The sequence below is a fragment of the Varanus komodoensis genome, unplaced genomic scaffold, assembly GCF_004798865.1.
Source record: "Varanus komodoensis strain SLA01 unplaced genomic scaffold, ASM479886v1 scaffold38, whole genome shotgun sequence".
Taxonomy (NCBI): Eukaryota; Metazoa; Chordata; class Lepidosauria; order Squamata; family Varanidae; genus Varanus; species Varanus komodoensis.
The window spans coordinates 3,766,903-3,790,007 of record NW_025335909.1 but is presented as its reverse complement, the minus strand read 5'-3'; the positions used below and the strand labels follow the sequence as shown (position 1 = coordinate 3,790,007).

Below are 23,105 nucleotides of genomic sequence, written 5' to 3'. Positions count from 1 at the left end.
CTGTCCAGCTTATCTCATCTTTCCTTTTGATCTGAAGTCAACTTTTCTAATTTGTCATTTTGTCCCTTTAGTTCTGTAGCCAGTTGCCGAATAGATTCTTGAATTGTTGGAAGTGTTGTTTGTATCTCCTTCTGATTTTTTTCCTGTTGAGTCATCAGATCCGATGTTTCTGATTGATTTGGGTTACCAGCAGCCGATGGAGCCATTATTAAGGAAACGGTACATCAAAGGCACGTCTAAGTGTATCGTCTAGCAAGTGAGGAGTTAATGTTCAAGCTTTTATTTTAAAGAGTCTGTCGTAAAGCATATTAGCCACACGTTGGCAGCAGAGGGCTATAGATGCATCCAAAGTCTTCGGTTCTCTTACACAATGATCGGAAATGGTCAGATCGCCGTAAGACTGAGGAAAACAACGTAAACGAACAGAAGAAACAGACTTTTTCTTCAGATGATTTACAGTAGGTTTCAAAATCTAATTCTTTGCCCTTGGGGAGATTAAAAGGATTTTTATTTTCCAACTTTTATAGTGTTAAGCCTTCTCGTTTAATCGCCCCAGTTCTGTCTCTGCTTAGAGTCTGTAGGGGGGAGATGTTCTCTGTTAAAGAAGGGCTTTTTTATCTGGATTAATGCCTGTTCCCAGCATTTCCTTTAAGGGCTCAATTCTGGAAAATAATAGTAGTCTCACCCAGTAACTCGGAACTCTGAGCTTTCCTTTCCTTTCACTGTTTGGCCAGAGCTGATGGCTAGCGAGGGGGTAGACCCCTCTCATTCCGTTCACCATGACAGCCGCCCCCAAAAGCACACCAGAGGTAGTCCGTGTCCTTTCACCACCTCTTCGGGGCAGCGATTGGGCTTTTCCAAGCCCCCTGATGAATGGATTTTGGTGCGAAGCACGGAGCTCCCGTCTTTGCTGCCGATCTTGCCGTGACATAAACCGGAAGTGCTGCCGTGTCAATTACTGTTATTGACAGATTGCTCTGCTGAGATCCTCCCAAAAGCTAATATTCTCATAATTCCTTGGACAGGCACATCCTGTGGCTTAGAAGTGCATCCTGAATATGTCTGCTTATATGAGGGTTTGTCGCTGTTGCTGCATTGTAGTGCCAGTTTTGAAAATAGTGCAGTGGACAAATAGAAGAGCGAAAAAACCACGGATGACCTCTGAAATTATGGTCGCGTTTTCTGTTTTGTCCCTGAGGTGCTCCTGTAGCCCCGTACAAACCACCCTGCCTTCTGGTTGAGCTCCTGATAGGTGGGTTGCGCCATCCGTCACTGTCATTATCCGATAATGCGGGAGTTTATTTTTTTATTTTTTTATTCGATTTATATCCTGCCTTTTTCCTTGGTATCAACCAATGGACTATATTTCCTGACCACATACTTGCAATTGGGAGGGTGGCTCTAGAAACGAGAGCCGTAGTTATACCCCCATGTACCCTTAAAAATGGTATTGCCCAATAATGGATATTCTTAGGGGCAACAGCACTCCAGACCAAGGGGGGATGTGGGGTGGGGGGTTAATTCAGTCATGGCAGCCTTGCCTGAGTGGAAGCAAATGGATGGTGCGGGGCAATGTCTTACTGGTTTGCTTTTTTCTGTTAATTAATTCTTCCCTGAATTATGAAGGAGACCTTCAGCAATTGTATGGCAGGCAGAAGTTTCATTGGTACAGCTTTCCTAGACTTGCATCTTTCTATCCATGAGGACAAGCTGAGAGAGAGAATTGAAAGCAAACCTGTAACTTGCTTAAAGGAGGCAGATAGAGATCAGCCAAGTTCTTCCAGAGACAGGTAGACGTGTTGGATTTCTGTGGACCATGGATATGTTAAAAGCCCAGGGGTCTGGTCAGAGGGGAGAGATTTCCGTAATCCACAGGTACTGTATTTGGCTTATTCCTGAGCTTGTCAACCACACCCCCCAGTGCAGTGAAGCTGCTTTGATAGGAAAATGCTCAACAGGTAGATGACAGGAAGAAATCAAAGAGATGCCCTTTTCTTTAACAGAAGAATCTGAAGCTGCTCACATGTTTGTCTTGGAAGTTGTTCTGTATTACAAAATGTGGGTCAGTGGTTTGTTGGATTTTGCTGCGCGTTGGATAAGCAGGTCGGTTGAATGGGAACTGTGTGCTAATTTTTAAAATCAAGTCTGCTTTTAGATACGTTGGTTGATGGGACCTGTTTCTGCCTTTAAGAAGCTGGGACTTTGATCTTTTTGGCTGATAAGAAGACTGGAGGAAAACACTCTTATTTGAAGGTATGTAATCTAAAAGTGTATTTTGGTTCCTCTTCATGCATAATTAAATCCACTACCACCTGGGATGTGAGAAATCCTTGCAGTGCCTTAGCCCGCCTTGCTTGTGAGCGGAGTTAATATGAAATGGGCCGTCTGTGTCTTCTTCAGGGTGGGAGAGGCATGGAGGTTCTCTTCCTGTATTTGACTAGATGGCTGATCCATGTATCAAGCCATTATGAGAAGAATTAACACAACTCTGTGGAATGTTCCTTCCAGCTTGGCGCTTTAGCTGTAATCCATTCAGGAAGAGAGGAAAGGCCTTGCTTTTAGAGAGGTTTTTACATCCAGTCTTGGTCAGATGTGTTGGTGGCCCTTCCCTTTTGGTTACTTTGGATTTATTGTGTTAATAGTCTCAGCAGAGGTTTCTGTATAAACTGTGTTTCTCAGCCCTTCATTTTTGTACTTCTGAAAGCCTGCTGATACTTCTCTCTTGTGTGTGAACGGTGTTATTTCATATGGATCTGTGCTGCTTGGATGTATCCTGGGTAGCACCATCTTGTGTGTGTACAGTGCCCTTTTGGAACGGCGTGCATGGCTTGAGTGCTGGAAATGGCAGGAATGGAAATTTACTTTGCTGGAAATAGTGGGAAGGTACTGCTCTGGAGGAATGGGAACTATGAAAGTTCCAAGTCTGCTCTGGGGAAGACAGTCTTGACGTCTTTATCCCTTGGAGCAACACCATCTGGTATTATCCAGGCAATGTAGTAATGGGTTCTTAGCATCCGTCCTTGCGCTGCTTTCCTCAGCCTTACTCCAGGGGCTCTTTAAACCCGTAGGTGCCTTGGCATTGCCTGAGGATATATTGAAACTATGCTCAATTCCCTCCCCAAGAGGACTCTTGCCTTTCTTTGGGGCCTACAATTTGAGCACACATCCATCCCTGTAATATCAAATGTAGCTCATCTTTTGCTCAGGTAAGAGTCTGAATCAGTGGGGTTTTTTTAATTTCAGTAGCTGAGCAGTTCTCAGTTTATTTAGAATGGCGGCTGCTTAATCCATAGCGAAGAAACGGTTGTGTTGCAGGGGCCGTGGGTGTCTGAGAAGCAGCGGTGGTTGGATCTCTGTCTCCAAGGAAATACGCTTTTTATAAATATGATGCTTTTTTAGCAAAAGTGAAGCATCTTGCTAATGTCAGTGGCAATAAATTAGATAAAACTGCTCTTATAAACTTACAGGAATGAAATTTGGCTACCCAGTTTTCCAGATCATGCACTTGTGGGCTTCCCTGCTTCTAAATTTCAGCCACCTTGCAAGTTTCAGGCATTGGCCGTTGTGATACAAGGATCAGGAAGTGACCTGGATTGCAATTTCTGCAATTCTGTTGGTAATGCTGTGTTCATTTACTGGGAAAAGCAACAAGGGGAGAAGGGGGGCCTCTGACCTTCGTAGGTACCATGCAATGACTTTAAACAAACCAAAGCTTGTCTTTGCCTGCAGGCTTACAATCTCGTCAACGGGATACAGAAGTAAGAAAAGTTGGTGAAGAGAAAGGATAACACACAGATTCAGGCACTAATTTAGGGGTTGGGGGGCTGCAGTGCCCCCACCCTGCATTTTACTATAGGCTGTGTTTCTCCCCAGCTGTCTACACTGCCAGAAGCGGCTGGATTCCCAACATTTCTGCTGGGAAAAAATGCATGATCCCAAACCACCAAGCCCATGGGTGGACCACATAAGGTCCACAGGTTACCTCCCCTTACCTCAGTTCTGCATAGAAGTAGTAGACAACTTGGTTTTAGTTTAGTTTTGAAGGCAGGGTTGGTTTTGTTTTTTGAAGGTAGTGGTTGTTAAATGCATGGGAAGGGCAAGGAGAGAGCAAATCTGCTCCCCAAGACTTGATGTCATGTCATTCTCTATGCGTGTCTTTAATTCCTGTTATGATATGTTAACTGTAGTTAATGCTTCTTTGTTTTGTATCTCCTTTAGGTACCTGAACTACAGCTGTTCTTAGGCTGCCAAACATCAGACAGTCCCTTTGTAAGCTGATCTTTATTGACACTTTGCAGCTACCAGGCAAACTAGCTCTAAAACCCCCCCAGCTGGTTGGAAGCTATGCCTCTTCACTTGTCAAGAAGGGTACTTGAACCCAAACTGGGGACTTCTCCCCAAAACTTTTTCCCTTTAGCAACCTTGTGGGCTTCAAGGTATAGCTCAGTCTCACACACGTTTATCCTCAGTACTGCCTAGTGCCAGAATGATGTCATCATGATTTCATTTCTGTATTGCCCCACAGCCAAACCTTCCTGGGGGGTTTACAACAATCCATAAAAATATCATAAAATCATTAAAAAAAAGTTTAAAATAAGTGCAACAAACAAGAATGAAGGATGATGTTGTAAAACTCCTGGAATAGGTAATATCAAGCCCTGAATATTAATATTCTAAAGGTTCCTTTTGTGTTAAAACCATGTTTCTGCTATATTTGCTGAAAATGGCACTGCTTGTAATGTCTAAGCTGTGCATTTTCAGGAACAGACCCTGAAAAAGAAGGCAGAAAAGTATGATTTTTGGGATGAGCACAACTGATCCTAGCTAATATAGTTCTGAACTCTGTCCTTGTATTTGATAGCTGAGAGGCCTTGAATTATTACCATCACACCTAATTTAAAATTGTCCATGCATAGTTTTGTAGCCTGGGGATGTGATTTTTACATTGCACTCAATGTAATAAAGTGGATTATATTTTTAATAGAATTATGGTGTCTGGATTTGTTTGCAGCTTTTTTTTTCTTTGCATCTTTGTTTTGTTAAGTTGTACCCTGAGGTTCCAGAGCGGGTGGAGCAAATTGGCTAACACAAGAGCCCTATATGTGTGTTCTGAGAAATAAAGCTCATTCCATTCAAAAAAAGTTTACTCCCTAGTAAGTCAGTGTAGGAAGCAGCTAAGAGCTTCAAATGAGGAAGTGCCTTGGTTGGAACGGGCAAGCCCCTCTGATACCAGGTAGTTGCACTTGTATGCACATTTTTCACTGCAGTGTGGGTCTTGCTGAACTCATTTCAGTGTAGCACAGATGGGATCAGATTACAAGCACCCACAGAACAGCTGTGAACATGTGTGTAGCTTGGGCTTTAATTTGTACGTGTTTACTAGAACAAATCCTATACAATAGATGGGCAAGGACCATTGATTCACCCTGAACATTGATGCTACTTTTCAGTTGAAGGCAGCAATCCATAAAAGCCAGCATTACAACAAAAAGTGTGAAGGGTTGTCTAGGCAGAAAAAGTCCTACAGTTCCTGTAATTGTGTGTATGTGCATGTGCGCGCACACACACACACTGCTAGAGCCATCTGGGATTTTTTTTTCTGCCTGAAACTTGTACCCAAAATGTTTTGATGTTGTGTTTATATTGGATGATGTAAAGTGCTGACCTGTGACAGCAGAGGGTTGGACCCAATGGCCTTCTTGGCCCCTTCCAAGAGTCTTCTATGATTATGCAAACTTGTTCAAATACACTGTTTCTTTCCCCATCTGAATAAAATCAAGAGCTGGAGAACGGTGGTGTCGTGGCTAGGATGTCGGGCTGGGGTTCAGAAGATTGATCCACTTCACTAGAAGCTCACTGGGTGACTTTGGGCCAGATGCTCGGCCTATCCTGCCTCACAGGATGCGAGGAGAATACGTTTCTCTCTTCTTTCGCTTTTGTATCTAAACGCTTGTAAAGAGCACACGAGAAAACGAGTGTCAATGGCGCACGCGCAGTGCAGGCCGCCTGCCCGAAGGACCCGGCGAGGGCCTTTCCGCATGCGCATTTCGCAAAGTGAAGCCGAGCATAGCAGGGGCGGACGAGAGTGCGTAAGCTCCGCGCCGGCCAAGGCTTCTGTCCCTCGCCGGCACCCGTGGAGGCGGCGGATGCTCCAGTTTGTGTTTCCTTCGCAGGCTCCGCCCCCCGTCGGCCAGTTTCCTGTCAGGAGCGAATGGCTGAGGCTGGGCCCGGCTCGGAGGGGAGGAGTGAGGCGCTGTCGTTGCGCGCCGCGGACGGACTCGGACGCTCCTTCGTGCGCGCCGCGGCTTCCTCAGGCTGAGGCGGCGTGGGGAGAAGGTACTGTCAGGGGGCCGGGGCGGGAGGCCGCGGCGGCGGGCGGCCTGAAGGAGCGGCACAGGCCCGGGGAGCGGCCCCCCGCCCGTCCCTGCGCGGGGGGAAAAGTTGACGGGGGCCGGGCCGGGCCGGGCCGGGCCGAGGAAGCCTGGCGCCTTTGCACGCGCTGCCGCGGCGTTCCGTGGACGGAGCGGCTGCTGCGCTCTTCTGCTCGGCGCTGCGCGGGGAGATCCGGAGGGAGGCAAGCCGGCCTGGCTTGGGCAGCTGCCCCGTTGCTCATCGAGAGGAAAAAGTGGCGAGGAGGAGTGCTGTTCTCCCTCTCTCCTTTTGGGACCCGTGGGGTCGTCCCGTGTAGCTGCTAGGTGGGAAATGAACTGTGCACCGTCCAACTGCGGAGTTCGCCGGCAGATGATGGAGTGATGCTCTCAGGTTGGAAGGCTTTAGGAAAGAATTGGAGGAATGCTTGGAAGAAATGACTAGCGTTGGCTACTAGGCTTGGTTTCGGGTATTATATTTATATTTTGCCTTTTATCCAACGAAGGCAGCCTCTGTGTTCCTTCTTGTTTTATTCTCGTGGCAACTCAGCGAGGTAGGCTTGGCTGAGAGCCAGTGATGGGGTCTGGGAGAACCGAAATCCAGATCTCTCGAGTCCCAGGCCAGCCTTCTGTTCATGATACTGCACTGGCATTTGGTTAAATGATAACTAAATGCCACCCTGATGGCGATAGACTGCTGCTTGGGAACATGGGAGCAAGTGTGCTCTTGGTTCATGTTATACTTGTGAGTTTTTCACGGGGAGTTTGTTCACTATTTGTGAACAAAATGCTGGACTAGTTGGACCCTTGGTCTGATCCAGCAGGAATCTTCTTATGTGCCTATTTTTTACAATAATTATAATACTTATTGTTATATTTATTTTATCTGTATTGACAGCCAACTTTTTTGGAAGATATCAGGGTGGTATATGTTGTTCTTCTCACTCACTCTTTTTACCTTCACAAGAACTGTGCAATTTAGGTCAGGCTGATGGCACACAGACGTGGCCCAGGGTAGGTTAGTGAGATTGACAGAAGAGTGTAAGGATTTGATTGGTTGTATAGCTGGCCTGTCTTTTAAAAATTTCAGGTTGCTGTCTGTGGCTTGTTCCCCTTTTTAACCACACCATAACTCATAGTGTGGTAAAATTATACAATGGCTCAGTAGGTGCCTTTTATAATTTCCAGGTCAAATGTTTGTTTAGTTTGTCAGTGAAATTTGAGCCAGAAAAGATAAATTCAACATATATGGATGAGAGACTTTTTAGAATTGATATCAAATGGGCTATTTATTTATTTAAAACATTTTTATGCTGCCCCCATCACAATGAACCTCGGGGCGGCTCACAACAGAAACAAAATACATAAACACATAAACAGATAAATAATAACAATATAACAATAAAAAATTATTTAAAAACCTATGGTGCATCTCGGCTAAAAATTTAAAATCCTATAAATACAAATAATTTAACAAAATAAGTTTTAAATAAAAAGACCTTAGCCTGGCACCGAAAGACAAATAACGATGGTGCCAGGAGGACCTCTTTTTAATCTATTGACTGTCAGGGCTTGATTGTAATACTGTTTACACATTTGGTAAGCTTGGAAGCTCAGATGTATTTATGAGCTTTGATGAGACGTCATTCCTTTTTAGTATATACTACATGAGACAGAAAAGAAAGACTGTTGTTTGTTTATGTTATAGAACCATCAATGTGCACAGCACTTTACAGAGTAACATAAGTAAAATAGATAGGCTTCTGCCCCCCAAAACTTACAATCACTAATTACTGAGAGTAACTGAAATTTAAAGGGGAAGGGAGGAGAAAGGCAAGTCTGGCCAACATCAAAGAATCAGAAGGAATTAGTAACTAAATGCTAATTCTTGACCAAGTCAGGAGGATATTTTTTCCTAATGAGATCTCGTTAACATTTTCTTTTAGAGTTTGAGAACATTAAAAAGGCGATAATGCACCATGGCAGTGGTCCTCAGAATGCCCAGCGTCAGCTTCAGAGGTCCCGCTCCTTCACTGGCAGTGAGGGTGAAGATCAGCAGGCAAACCTGCCACAGTCCCCAGCACCATCGTTTGCGCCTTCCGCAAGCCCCTCTGCACCACAGTCTCCTGGCTACCAGATCCAGCAGTTTATCATGAGCAGAAGCCCAGTCGCTGGGCAGAATGTGAACATTACCTTGCAAAATGTTGGATCCGTTGCCACAGGCAACCAGCAGATCACACTTACCCCGTTGCCCATCCCCAGTCCGACATCCCCGAGTTTCCAGTTCAGTCCTCAGCAAAGGAGATTTGATCACGGGTCGCCGTCGTACATTCAAGTTACTTCACCATTGCCCCCGCAGGTTCAGTCTCAGAGCCCCACACAGCCTAGTCCTGTGCCAGTTCAGACCATTTCGAATGTTCGGGCAGGTACGCCAGGGCCTGGCCTGGGTATGTGCAGCCAGAGCCCAACACGTAGCTTTGTTGACGCGAGCGTGCTGGTGAGGCAGATCAGCCTGAGCCCTTCCAATGGTGGACATTTTGTATATCAGGAAGGCTCTGGCATCGCCCAGATTTCTCAAGGTGGCACTGCTCAAGTACAGCTGTCGTCTTCTGCAGCACCTTCTACAGTTAGAGAACGCAGGCTGTCACAGCCCCATTCCCAGACTGGAGGCACCATCCACCACCTTGGTCCGCAGAGTCCTGTAGCTAGTGGAGCAAATATTCAGCCTTTACCAAGCCCGGGTCACATAACAACAAACAACCTTCCACCGCAAATCAGCAACATCATCCAAGGAATGCAGCAGCAGCAAGTGCTCCAGGGGCAACAATTGAGCAGGCCGCTCGGGTATGACAGGGCTTCTGCTGGGCTGATAGCTGGGGTTGGAGGGCCTTCTGCTTTTGGAATGACATCACCACCGCCTCCCACAAGTCCTTCCCGAGCCAGTATCCCACAAGGACTGACAAGCCTCCCTCTTGCTCCATCTGTCTGTGCTGTGGTGAAAAAGCCCAAAAAACTGGAGGAGATTCCACCAGCCACTCAAGAAGCTGCACAGATGAGAAAACAGTGTTTGGAACACCACCTCAAGCAAATGGAAATTCTGAAAGATGCTTTCAAAGAGTATTTGATTGAGTTGTTTTTCCTGCAACACCTTCAAGGAAACATGATGGATTTCTTAGCGTTTAAGAAGAAGCATTGTATGCCATTGCAAACATACCTTAAGCAAAGTGACTTGGATTTGGAGGAAGAGGAAGAAGAGGAACAGTCAGAGGTTATCAACGATGAGGTAAGAAGTTTCATTGTTTCAGTCATTCAGAGTTGTATTAAAACTGAGAATTTGGTGCCAGTTATTTGAGTTCTAATACTGCTGCCTTGAGCCATGTTAGAGCCTGGTTGTAGCATCTACTGTGCTTTCAGTTACCGCTTTCATTCCAAATTACACTATTAGTCTAATGTTGCAAGCAGATTTTCAGGACTCAGATTTCGCATCACACTTACATTGGGTTGTGTGATTTAGTTGGAATCGAGCTGACCCTGCCCACATTTCTGTCCAGGGACAAGCAGTGTGTGGTTTAGCGGATGGGGTGCTGGGTTTAGGTCAGGGAGAAGCAAGACTGAAGTGTGTCATTGGTTAGTTGTGAAACAGCATTGTGTGGCCTCAGGCCAGTGCTCATATCTTTGAATGAATTGCCTTGCAGGTCAGTTAAGATAAAAATAGGGAAATGAGGTGATAATGGAATGCTTCCTATGCATTCTGCCTTTGGCTCCCTAAAGGAAGAGTGGGAAACGAAATGTAATGCTGAGATAATGCTTTAAAGCAATTAAGATGGCAGGTTTGGATAATTTATAGTAAAAACACCTTTTGCTTCAGGGATGTGTCAGTTTCTGAGATGAACAGTTCATTCTAGTTGTAAGCAGTGCGTGTGAATGTCAGAAACAGTTGTTTGTCATGGGTCTCAGAAGCTGGAGATGGCTCCCTTATACCTGCCTTTTCACCATTTGCATTTATGCAGACACAGAAATGTTCTCTCAGTATGCCTATTGCAACTCAGGTGAAATGAACTGTCTGTTAAAACAGATACGTGATTGGACGTGAATGCTAGGCATGTTTTGCCCAGGGCTGGCTGCGTTCAGTGGGGTTTGCGTTCTGGTAATTGTGCATGATATTGCAGTTGTCATTTTGGTAATGCCAACAAGTAAAACTTTGAGTCAGTCTTAGTTTAGGCTCTTCCTGTTTGTGTGATAACTGATATACTTAGGGCCAGGTTCTGAGTAACTTCTGTGATTTGTTCCATATGCCTAATCAGCTTTTGGGATTGTGTTTTTCAAACATGAGTCCCATCCCAACTTGCTGCATGGCAGAATTTGAAATTCAGGTGAGCTTCCCAAACAGATGCTTCTGGGGCTGCTACTAGAGTCAATTTTTAAAAAAAGTAATTTTAATTTGAATGTTGATCCATTTATGTCATTTGGCTACACTGTTTAAAAAAAAGTAGCAAAACAGCTTTTTAAAGCAACATGGGCTATAGCTGTCCAGTGTGCTTGATCTTGCAAGCATATTTTCTGTGACGTTCCTGATAAAAATGACAAACTGAACGTCTCTCTCTTTGTAGAAGCAAATGATCTGCGTTCTTCTATGCATGCCTACTCAGAATTAAGTCCTAACTCTTGCATTATGGCATAAACTTTTTTGGACTTGGCATCTGATGAGGTGGACATGTCCAAGAAATATTATGCCAGAATAAATTTGTTAATATTTAAAGTGCTACCAGAATCTTTTTTTTTTTTTAAATTGGAATGGATTTGTGTTCTTAGCAATGAAAGGTCAGTATCTACATACAGATGCTTATTTTATTTATTTATTTATTTATTTATTTATTAAAACATTTTTATGCCGCCCCATTCGCCGAAGCCTTGGGGCGGCTTACAACAATAAGCTAGAACATCATAAATAACCTTTTAACATATATACATTAAAATAGAATACAGATATACTGGTAAAGCGTAGGCATAGACAGGCTGTCTCTGGATATGTCCCCTATTTTGAAGTGGATGTTCCTTATCGCAGGACATTACAGTCCCTTGAGCATATTGGATGTCTCATTTAAACTTCCATGTGTCATAATGGACCTTCTTTACCTGATGCCTCAGCTCCAAAATGCCCCCCCCCCCACACACACACACGGGGAGGCTAGTCTTGCCAGTATATGGTAGTCTGCAATTCCAAGTTCAGCCAGAATTGGACAGTCACTAAACTGGAGCTTATGATGTCATGAGTGATACACAGAGCTCTTTTATTTCATGTGCAAACCTTTTTTTTTTTTTGCACTGTAGTTCTGTGCATGGGCATAATGACCACTCAGAACAGCTGTTTAAAAACAGTGGGATGTACAGCTATCAATCCCATTTCCTGAGAGGCGTTTTGGTGCCTGCAAAGATTACCAGTTTTCTTCCCCAGTTAATTATTGTAAGTGTACTGACATTTCACTGTCAGTTTGAAGGATCCTTTAATGGCAGTTGTTAGTTGTCCAAACACCTGTTTATCCTTCCAAGTGATTTAGTGGTATATTCTCATAAAACTAGAGGCATGGATTAGGTGAAGCTGATATCTTATACTGGACTTTCAGGTTACATGGAACTGATTATCAAGCACAGTGAACAGCCAGGTGGAATAAACTTTCATATGTACTTTGGATCTCGGTCTGGGAACTGTAAACCTGAGTTCAAATGTTTATAGCAGTGAATAAGTTGAATCGAGGTTGAAGGGTGATTTCAAATGAGCCATCCATAACAGCCCCACCTTACGCTGCATATTTCTTTAGTTCTGCGGGACCAAGCCTAATGAAATCAACTTGTTAATATTCCAGAAGCTATCTCACTGGTATTATGTGCCTTCCCCCCCACCCCTCCCAAACTTAATATTTTTACTATGTTAAAGGAGGTGTTTTTCCCCCTGGAAGGCAAATTGTTCTGGATCGTGAGCCATGGTTTAAATATGCTTGCTGGGCTCGTGAAACATGATGTCTATTTAAGACTTTTTTTTACTGAAATGCCTTAACAAATTCCAACTATAATTCCTCAAATGTCCTTGGTAGTCCTGCCTGTCCTGGTTGACAGACAAGCAGATCTCTCCTTTTTTGCTAAACGAAAAGCTATGAAACATGAATATTTGCTGCGAGAATAATCAAAGTGAACGTAGGGAAGATTTTTAGAAAAATGTGGCAAAAAGTCTCAGTAGACATTACCTTGTAATAATGGCACTGAGTCCTTTCTTTGTATTTTGTGGTGGTCTTCTCTTTTATCCCCCTCCCCTTTCTTCATCACTTTCTGCTAAAGCAACGCACTTCATCCTTTGCCTGGGTGGACTGGTCACTATGAGAATCGTGGGAGGGGAGAGAATGCAGGCTATGCTCATTGCTTAATAAATGTTGGGGCTCTTCTGACTGTGAACTGTCTGTCATGCTAATTTTGTTGTCTGTTAGGAATCCAAGATCTCAGAAGTTATGTTTCTGCCTAGATTAAATGTCAGTGTTGATTTTTAGATGGCAAGAAGCAACAAGAGTTGCAGCTAGTCTGTCCCTTGTTTTGTTTTGCTGTTTAATGACAAAGCAGAACTTTATTTTAAAAACAACAACAAAAAAACATCTGGGTTCAAGTCAAATCACACCGATGGGCCTTTGTTACAATCCCCTCTTCAGTGAGGAACCATCGGTGCAATGTAAGACAGAGTGTGTTGATCAGACTTTTTTTTAGAAAAGAAAAGAAAATGATTTCCCTTTTTGTTTTTCCCCAAAATATCTTCTCTCAGGTAAAGGTTGTGACAGGAAAGGATGGGCAGACTGGTACTCCTGTTGCTATAGCAACCCAGCTTCCTCCAAATGTTTCTGCTGCTTTTTCATCTCAGCAGCAACCATTTCAGGTACTTTTTCAATGGTTCTAAACTTGTAGTTTCATCCCAGATTACTACTATTCTCATTCTGATTTGGTATTTGAAAACAGAATTTGTATTTCCCCGAGAGCCCATCCCTTCTCATTTTAAAAGAAAAACGAGCAATTAAAAACTTTAAATTTTCAGATGCATGAGTGTTTATGGAACACTAAGGAAGTTACTTTTCCCTCCCTTGTCTCAAAGTTGCTGGCTTATTTCATTAACTTTCAGCTTTTAATGTGTTCCACTTTGGTTTGCTTGTCTTTTGGTTCCCTTGTGCGTTCTACCTAGTAACAACGTGGGTCTCTCTCTGTCTGTGGCAATATGACTGTGGATTCCTTCTGAAAGTCTGTTCGTTCATTTTTAAAGTCTTCCAATTTGAAGGATACAGATGCAAAAAGATGTCGGATTTGCAGCGGTCCCTTCATTCTTTCTGATGCTCTTTACGCTATGGCGTTTTCTAAATGCATAATTAAATCACACTGTTTTATTGCCAAATAGATATGCTACAGATCTTTCAAATTACTGATTGTGGGTGCCACAGTGTGGGCTCACAGGTCATTGCATCCGCCGCTGAAGGACCATGTTGGAAAGAGCGACCTGCTTCAGACATAAGAGGAGCCAGGGTTTCTCCTTGCGAGAATAGGCCTCAGGTTCCCACACACCTCTCTTCCCTCTCCTCCTCCATGCATGAAGAAAGTGACAGCTTCTGATTTTGAACTAAATACAGCTCTCCCCCAGCAGGGGAACATGGTTTCTTTGAATGGGTGTGTTCTGACTCGGCTTGTTTATAAGCTTGTCCTTGTTAGTTGCTGACTAAACCATAGCTCCTTAAGCTCACTGTAGTTAGTTGAAATCTGGAAGCCTTTGACTGGTTCACATGCAAAGGGAGGAGAGAGGTTATATGCAGGCCATCCTGTTGTGCTTAAGCCCTTCTGATTGTTTTGGGTGACTCCTTGGCAGAAAGACAGTTCATAAGTCTTTATAGCTAAATATGATTATTACTTACATTTCTGTACTGCCTATAGCTGATGCTCTATGCGCAGTTCACAAGAAGATATACAAACCAACAAAAAAGATACAGAAAACAGTGTAAACATAGTGTAAAAACTTCAAAGAGTCTGCTGCGCTTATTCTCCAGGATTTTAAACAGTTGTACAACCCTAAACATGATAAACTAAGCCCTTCAGAAATATTAATCTACGATGCACTAGTTTGTTTGAAATGTCTGTAATTTATAGCAGTAATCCTACTGTAAATCTTTTCCCTTTATCTCTTTGTACCTTCCAGTGCTGCAGCTCTTTTTTTGTTTTTTATTTTTGGCTTAAAGGAAAGACAAACTTGTGTAAGCCAATCTTCTTATAAACACAGTGCACCCACTGGCTTCGTTGGTCAACAATATTAATATACTGCCTTTCATTTCTACACAAGTAATATGTGGCAGGTGACAAAGTGACAGGACAGCCATTCAATTAGATGGCTTCAAAGCAGGGATACACACATTCATGAACAAGGAAACCTCCCTCTAACTTCCAAGGCAGTGAGTGAGTTCATACAGTAAGGGCAGCCCATCATGAGTGGCTCCCTCCGTGGGCTATCCTCTCATCCAGATATAGACTACTCTCACAAGGTTGGCTTACTGGGGGGCCGGAAGCCACCCTGATGTCCCATGGTGCTTTGAGGAGTTGTCCAGCCCATGATGGGTTGCCGTGTGCTCCAAGCTCATGGGGATCGGCTCGCAAGCCGCTCGGGCACCCCTGCCACCTGTTGCCTTACATGGTCTTGCTGCAGTGGCAGCCCCTCTGTTAATGCCCAGGCAGTTCTTTGGCGTGACCGTCACTGGTGTGCCACCTTATTTATTTATTACCCCTGAAAATGGCACAAATATGTTTGCTGCTAGTGTTCTTCCTATTACTACTGGGTTTTTTGCAGGTGTACAATCGTGCACGGATGGCTGTCGTATATGTGTAGTCTTGCCTCGTCAGTAGTTCTGTAAGCTTCGGCCTACGAAGGAAGTGGAGTAGGTGACATTGACAAGGCAAGACTGTGTAAGGACTAGTTTGCTCACAGCTGCCTGCTCTCAAGTGGAAAGGAAAGGGGGAAAGCAGTGAAAGTAGGAATACCAGAAGGAGATGGTGACCCTGTCACCCCTTAGCAACATAATCATCAGGTTTTTAAGTGTTGAACTGTTAGTTCTGCTTGTCCTTTAATAGTTCAACTCCTCTTCAGGTTTAAAGCTACTGCAGAAAGGGCGAGGGGAATATTAAGGCCTCTCCTTTTTGTTTTGTTTTGTTTTGTTTTGTTTTTGGAACACTTGCTGCTGCAGCTACTATGGTTTCTGATGGTTCTTAAAAAGAAAAAAGAAAACCTGGCTAAATGGGACCGAGTGAATGATACCCCACTGGGGATCAGGTGCAAATACTGCTAGTGCTGCTACTGGTGCTCTCTATTCTCTGTCCTATTTTACCACCTCTCTGTTGTTTTGCTTTTAATATTTGCAGATTTTTGGACTGCAAAATGTAATAGCTGGGAAGTAAGTAAATGGAGGTGGAATGGCATTAATTTAAGGGAAGGGCCATGCATGGAGGGAGATGTTTGTGTGCCTGCAGTAATGGAACAGTTACTGCTGGTGCACAAATTTCTCCTCTATTTTCTTCTTACCCATTAGCTTTGTATATATTTTCTCTCTGTATAGCTGGCTTTGTTTCTTAGAAAACTGGAAAATGGATGGCTACATACACTGGATGGTCACATACACTGGAAATCGGTTGGCTGCCGTGTGCTGTGGGAAGGGTTAGGGTGCTCTGAATCTGGGTGGGAGTCACAGATTTAATACTCTTGATGTTTCTATTTGTAATGCAAAATACCGTTATGATTCATTGGAGGATCAAGCAGATAGAGTTTCTGAGTGATGAGGGAGTAAACACCCAAAGTATTTTTGCTTTATTAGGAAAGAGAAAGTAAAATAATCAGCACACACATCCCCCCCAACGTATATATAAGTATTTTGTTTGAAAATAAATGTTCTTTATAAGATGGTCGCAAAGTCATCTTAAACAGTAATGCTTGAAAGTGCTGAAATTGTTTTACATTTCTTCACTCTAGGCATCTTCAAAAACGGCTATCAGCCCTTGGACAGATCTTTCTTTAGAGCTCCTCATGAAACTTGTTGTTGTTGTTAAGAATTGTGCAGCTCAGGTTCTGTGATTAATGTAAAAGAGGATTTAACTGAATTTTGATGGTTCTGTTTTGTTTTATAATAGCAGGCGCATGCAGGGGCTCCAGTAACAGGAACTGTGAATTCCATAGAAATTGAAGCTTTTAAAAGACAACAAGCACTTACTTCAGCAGGTACGGTTCCTTTCAATGGAACTTTTGTCTGTCCTTTAGGATCTTAACAGGAGGACCGCTTTTGCCTAGCCCTTGCTTAGAGATGCCTTTTTTGGTGTGCCATGTCACTCAAGCAAATATGGCCGGTTTTTGCGATGGGGAGTTTGGTGTGTGTCATGTGTTCCTCTCGCAGCCAGTAGGCTGGATTTGAGATACAGGGTCTGATTCGAAGCATCTGCTGCAGTGATGCTGTATTTTGGCAGCAGACTTGCTCGATATCAACCGATCTTAAAGACACGGGGCATCTTTGTAAACATTGTAACCTGAAACCCGCTGTACCCTGCCGTAAATGGAATTTGAATATCACCAGATTCGTCTAAGAGACCCCGAATTGAAGTGGGCCGTCATGGGATGGTTTTTCAGCATCCAGGCGTGACTTCAGGAGTCCCTCTTCAACAGCTTATGCCAACAGCACAAGGTACTGTGTCACCACATGCCAGCCGCAGATTAATTTAGCAAGGTGGGGAGCTGTCGGCGCTGGAAGCAGGAAACTTGTGCGTTTGAGCCTTTCTCAGATCACTGGCTCCACCCTTGTCCTTCCCCCGTGCAAATTAATACATGCTCTGAACTGCCTTGTCCGTGTCAAAGGAGCTGAGAGACGGGCTCCAGTTGTGCATGTGGGCATGGAAAACAGGCACGCATATCGAAGCAAAATCGTTCACCGGGGAGCCTGCCCATCTGTAAAAGGTTGGCTCTTGGTAGTAGATTCAAAAGAAAAACAAACACCCAGGAAAACCCCCGTATTAGTTTCTACATTTGTGTCGTGTTTTTTATTATGTTTCTCTGCCAGCAACATTAAAAAATCTTAGGACATGTAGATGACCACTTAGAAATAAGACTTGTTTGTGCTGTGTGTACTGACTGACTCATTATCTATTTTTTTAATCATTCATTTTTGTGGCATGGTAGCTTAGCGTTAACTAACTTTCTCACGGCACTGGCCTGATGTCATTTTATTTCATTGCTGAATTGTTAACTTGATCCCCTTGATGTGCTCCGGCCTTGTGCGAGTCCAAAAGCTCCGCCGTTTGACATTCACGTCTTCCTGTTCTGTGTTCTTTCTTTTCTGCAGGTGGAATGCCTCCCACCCCTCAGGCGGTGCAACTCACGGGGCAGAAGCAGAACCATCAGCAGTATGACCCCTCCAAGGGGCCTCCTGTGCAGAATGCGGCAAGTCTACACACTCCTCCCCCCCAGCTGCCGGGGAGACTGCAGCCCGCCAACGTCCCACTGGCGTCCCTCCCGGCGGCGCTTCAGCTCACACCGCAACAGCCTCCACCGCTCCCGGATGCGCCAGCGCCACCTCCGATCCACGTGAAGGCCCAGCCCCAGAATGTCTCGGTCGCCACCGCCACCACGTCTGTGCCCCATAGCCAAGTTCAGATGCCGCTTCAGCAGCAGGCTCAGCCAACAGCACACGTGCAGGGACAGCTAACGGTGCAGGTTTCACAGCCCCAAGCTCCGGCACAGCAGCAGGTACGTGGGCTCAGGTGGGTGTGGGACTGTAGCTCGGGAGGGCAGAGTAATGTCGCCAAAAGCTTTCACAAGGGCAAGCTCCCTGGGAAGGTGCTCGGTGTCTCCCATTTTCAAACAGCTCTCCACCATCTGGTAGCCAAGCCTGTCTGTGCAGCTCACAGAAGCCTTTTGCCCTGCCTTTGGTGCGGGACTGCTTTAAATAGCTGGCGCCCCACTTATGGAATGTGCTCCCCAGAGAGGTCCGCCTGGCGCCATCGTTATTTGTTTCTCGGTGCCAGTCCAAGACCTTTTTATTTCGACAATATTTTAATAACTCTTAATATTATTTATTGGTTTTAATTTCTACAACCAGGGGGAATCCAGATTTTATATGTATTATTTATATGTTGTTTATTTATTATGTTGGAAGCCGTCCTGAGGCTTATGCGAATGGGACGGCATACCAAAACTCCAAATAAATAAATAAGAAAGACTCTTCTGCGCAAAGCAAAATACAGGTGGCATGTGCTGCCTTTGAATTGCACTCACATGTCATGTTAGTGGATTTGAAAGGCTGAATGGGTGGCCCTTTCCCAGTGGCAGCACACCTCAAAGCAGTTGTGGCGCGCATGTGCAGAGTTCAAAGATGGTGTGCTGCCGGCCTGTCTTTTGCCTGGGCGTCACAGCCAGTGCCTGTGGAGCTCTTGCCACCACTTCCCTCCTCTGCAGCTGTTGAACCGATTGCGGAATTGGGAGGGGCTCACAGTCAGCTGCAGAGTCTTGCAAGTCGATTTGCACATGGATTCGGTTTTAATTTCCTTCCCCAGCCTGCCCCTGCTTTCTTATGACTGCACAAGACATGGATGGGGGGAAATTTATTTCCCTACTTTCCGTCCCACCTCTTCAGCATAGGTTTATACTCCCAGGGCAGCTGAGGCAGCATGAAGAACAAAATGTAACACAGCACAAAAATGAACCATCCCTTTAAACACCCGCTCAAGTCAAAGTGATCTGAGTTAAAAATGCGAATACGAGCCATTCTTAAAACTCTGGGGGAACAGAATGTGCTCGCCTGATTCGAGCATGAGAGGCGCAACTGTTCCCGGTTGGCGTCTTTGGGAGGGAATGCCAGTGGCTAAGAAACACCACGGACATAAATCTCTGTTTGCCGCCTGCCACACCTCAGAGGGTGGGGCACCGGAGAAAGATGGCACCTCTGTATATTATAGATGTGCAGTAAGAGAGAGTCGTGATCCCCATGAAATGCTTGAAGCATCCTGAATAGCTCCGGTTACTTCCAGGTGTTTATGCACTCAGGGAAGAGCAGTTTGCGCTTCGGAGCTGGCCTTCAAGTAAAGACACAATTCAGAGGGTGCAAAGCCCGCTTTCTGGCCTAGACATTAAGGTCATAGGGGAGTGTTCTGGGCAAGAACCTGCTATTTCCCCTGAGTGCAACTGTTTACTAAGCCAGTGCTGCCATTCATTTGCATGGGGAAAACCTGGCAGGCTTCCTTTGAGCTCAGTATTGAAGGCAAAGAGTTCACTTGCTAGGTAGCTCGCCCTTTGCCAGCAGGTAACTAGTATGTCTGGAAGCCTTGTGGGGTGCCTATTTTGTGTCTGCCTTTGCACGTTGTGGTCACCCTACCACACCTGATGATGGCTCCCCACAGTCTAAAAATGCAAGCATGATTTTATACACTGGTCGTGATGGTGGCTTGTCCAATCTCCAAATTGTAATATTAATTTGGGAGTCCAAATGGGCACAGTTAAGGCCTGTTTGGTGAAGTCATTTTTGTATGGTAATGTAGCACAAATAGCGGCAGAGCATCGCTTGAAGCTCTTTGAGCTGTCATTTTAATCCTGCCTCAGAACGGCTGTCTGTCTTTGCAGGCTGTGACACTGGCCAGAGCCCCAGCAGACTCCGTCCAAGTCTCTCAGCGTCTTTCAGCAAACACCCTTCCTCCCACCCCGTCCAACCCACCAGCAGTCGTTTCCAGCGGGGTGCCTCAGTCCACGTACCCAGCCCAGACAAACCGAACCTCGCCAGTGACCAATAAATCAGCATCTCCCATCGCCACAAAGCCTCCAGGCTTGGCAGTGACCACGGCACCAAAGACACAGAGTCCCACGCAGAATGCAAACACACTGCCACAGGACAGCTCCCAGGAAAAGCTGGCCGAACAAGTGAAGCTGGTAAAGACATTTCCTCTCTCCGATAGCAAAATATCCATGCGACGTTTTGTTTCAAAATTATGCATTTGCAGCTGATGGAGTCTGGATTTTTCCTTCCTGGTTTGTAGCAAAGCTGTCAGTGCTGCTTGCCTTAGATTTATAGTACTGAATGAGGGGCACCCGTTGGCAGCTCTGCTGTCTCTGTTCCACAACCAGTCCTGTTTCTGTGCAGGGCAACTTGTTCTCAGAAAAGGAGAAGAGCACAGCTGGGCATAAGAGGAGTAACTGCTGTTGGATGCACAAAGTTGGGGTGTTTCTTGTGAATGTCTACAAGTTTAAGATGTAATTTCAAAGTTGATTTGTGTACCCAAAGTAGCATAGTAGCTGGTCTCAAAGTCGTTTATTGCTTTGCCTCCACAATGCATCGCTTTGAATTAGGCTCTCCGCATTTTATAACGCTGGAAGTCCCAGCTTGTTTGCCTGCCTTTCTTTCTTGAATAAACTGTAGCCATGTTGCATTGGGCTTCTTTTTCATGCTCTTTGCATATTTAAAGGGCTGGCTGAAGACATCCCTGCTCCCCACAGAGGACCTGGCATGGGGGCTTCTTGCTGGCCAGCACCAAGCAAGTACCTTGTTGTTTTGTTTAGTCTTTTTTTTGGCCCTTCGTCTTTTGCTGTCTTTAATTTTCTGTTGAAGTAAGAAGCTTTTCAGTTTATAAAACACCCCATGAGTTGGTTTTGATGTGAATGGCAGAGTAGTAGAAAACTAAACTAATTTTTACAACAACGGGTCCACCAGCTATCTCCCTCTCTCTCTCTCTCCCCAAAATGTTGCAGTGTAGACCCCATTGAAGGTTTCGGCCAGTCATTCCTCCTCTCACTTCACGGCACTCCATTTTTTCTACTTCCCAGTTTTTTCTGTTTCTCCCCAAGGAACGTGGAGCATCTCAACAGCTTTTTTTTTTTTTGGGGGGGGTGGATGGGTCCCCCCTTAGGACTTTTTGGGGGGTAGTTCTGTACTTCTTTTCCACTCAAGTCTGCAGATGCCTCCCAATTGAGCCAAGATGATGCTATCCCACTAGGCACGGGTCCACACTGAGAGAATGAGCTTATTATTAGAATCCACCTAGCTCTTGAACTGTAAGATGGAACTGTGCAATTCTTGGAAGCTGTGAGTTTTTTCCTTCTTTTATTAAGTGCATCTTGAAATGGTGAGCAGTCCGTTGTAGCTTCTGGTAACTGAATCGTGCTCTAACCTGGGAATGGTGATGTTTTCTTCCGATTTCGGAAAATGCAGTTTGCTTCCAACAAGGACTTGTTTGTTTGCTTGCTTGTTTCAAAACAGGAGAACCAAGTCCACCAGCGAATAGCAGAGCTGAGGAAGGAAGGCTTGTGGTCTCTGAGGCGGCTGCCTAAACTTCAAGAGGCCCCCAGACCCAAGTCGCAGTGGGATTATCTCCTGGAGGAAATGCAATGGATGGCCACAGACTTTGCTCAGGAGAGGAGGTGGAAGATGGCCACTGCTAAGAAGGTCTGTGAGTGTGTGGTCTGCTCTCTGGCAGGGTCTAAGCAGGGAGGGCCAAGCTCACCCTGTTACGCAAACTGCGGGTCGGGTGGCTCTTTGGTCTCCTATGTCGGACGCCTCGTAGTTGATCTGATTTGGTGATACAGCCGCTACTGTCGGCAGGGGGGCTCTCCAGCCGCAGAACATGCATGTAACTTTATATAGAAATGCAGGCACTTGCTTATTACAAACCAACTTCGGGAGAGAGATGTAACATCCAAGCGTGCATTTCCATATTCCCGCCACCGTGAAAATGGGTGTCTTCTTTCCTTGTGAGTAAGGAAAGATATCAGTGTGAGACACGCCTGATCCTTGTGCCTTGGTGCTTTGCTGTCGGCTGCTGCTTCCTTCTGCAACTAGTCTTGACTTACCAAACTCAGGCCTGGAAGCCAAATGTGTTCTCCAGAGAGCTGAATTCCTTCAAATTAAGCCAGCACCATGAGTTGGTTTTGATGTGAATGGCAGAGTAGTAGAAAATTGTAGAATTTTCCTCCTTTTCTAAAAGGTTGATTTGCCTCTCCAGGGTTTCTTTACTGGAATTTGGAGTATTTTGGTCCCTCCTGCTTGGTCTTTGACTCTGGTTGCTTTTGTCTTTGGCCACACTCCCCCATGGATTGCAGCTTTTCTGAAATAGAAGTAACATTTGGGCCAGAAGATCTCAATACCTCTGAAGTACACAGTGCTAGGATAAGTACTGTACCAGTACTGCATATACAGCTACTGGTATATGCTATCTTCCCACTTAGAAGTGGAGAAAATGGTCAAGTAAATAACAGTTGTAAAAGCCAGAACTACGGTCAGTTAGCAGTGATGCCCCTCATTCTTTGGAGACCTAATTCTGTAATTTTCTTTCTTAGATGGTTCGCACTGTGGTTCGCTATCACGAGGAAAAGAAGCTGAATGAAGAGAGGGCCAAGAAGGAGGAGCAGAACAAGCTGAGGCGCATTGCTGCAACCATTGCAAGAGAAATTGAATATTTCTGGTCAAATATTGAACAGGTAGAGCTTTTCTTCCCTTCTTTGGCCCGTCTTAAAATAAGTCTTAAAACCTCTTTTGGTGTTAAAGCAGGAATAGGGCAGCCATTCTAAATGTACTTACCTGGTAGCAAGTCTCCTTGAACTTAATGGCATTTACTTCTGAGTAGACAAGCAAAGGATGCCATTGCATCTCATCTTTTGTGATGTTGCTTCAAAACAAGGGTTGTCAGTTCAATAAACAGCCACCCAGTTTC

General features: G+C 44.9%; 1 protein-coding gene, 1 long non-coding RNA gene and 1 other non-coding gene across 15 annotated transcripts in view; all 3 read left to right on the top strand.

Annotated features, from left to right (window-relative positions):
* The first annotated feature begins 2,262 nt into the window (after nucleotides 1–2,262).
* Nucleotides 2,263–4,986, top strand: LOC123028702. The gene is made up of 2 exons (XR_006415749.1): nucleotides 2,263–3,616; nucleotides 3,730–4,986. It is a non-coding gene; the product is annotated as an uncharacterized LOC123028702 (long non-coding RNA).
* LOC123028768 lies at nucleotides 3,030–3,167 on the top strand. Its single transcript, XR_006415759.1, has one exon. It is a non-coding gene; the product is annotated as a small nucleolar RNA SNORA49 (small nucleolar RNA).
* Nucleotides 4,987–6,177: 1,191 nt separating the features above from the next.
* EP400 (E1A binding protein p400) overlaps nucleotides 6,178–23,105 on the top strand; it is a 58,962-nt gene continuing 42,034 nt past the window's right edge. For 8 of the 13 annotated variants that reach the window (XM_044440575.1, XM_044440566.1, XM_044440569.1 and 5 more), the window contains exons 1-9: nucleotides 6,178–6,336; nucleotides 8,315–9,651; nucleotides 13,174–13,284; nucleotides 16,557–16,644; nucleotides 16,994–17,101; nucleotides 17,756–18,159; nucleotides 20,029–20,331; nucleotides 21,656–21,841; nucleotides 22,732–22,872. In XM_044440575.1, coding sequence (XP_044296510.1) covers nucleotides 8,341–9,651; nucleotides 13,174–13,284; nucleotides 16,557–16,644; nucleotides 16,994–17,101; nucleotides 17,756–18,159; nucleotides 20,029–20,331; nucleotides 21,656–21,841; nucleotides 22,732–22,872 — 2,652 coding nt within the window. In that variant the 5' untranslated portion in view covers nucleotides 6,178–6,336; nucleotides 8,315–8,340. The remainder of the gene's footprint in view (nucleotides 6,337–8,314; nucleotides 9,652–13,173; nucleotides 13,285–16,556; nucleotides 16,645–16,993; nucleotides 17,102–17,755; nucleotides 18,160–20,028; nucleotides 20,332–21,655; nucleotides 21,842–22,731; nucleotides 22,873–23,105) is intronic. The other 5 variants (XM_044440576.1, XM_044440571.1, XM_044440577.1 and 2 more) reach the window with 3 other exon arrangements.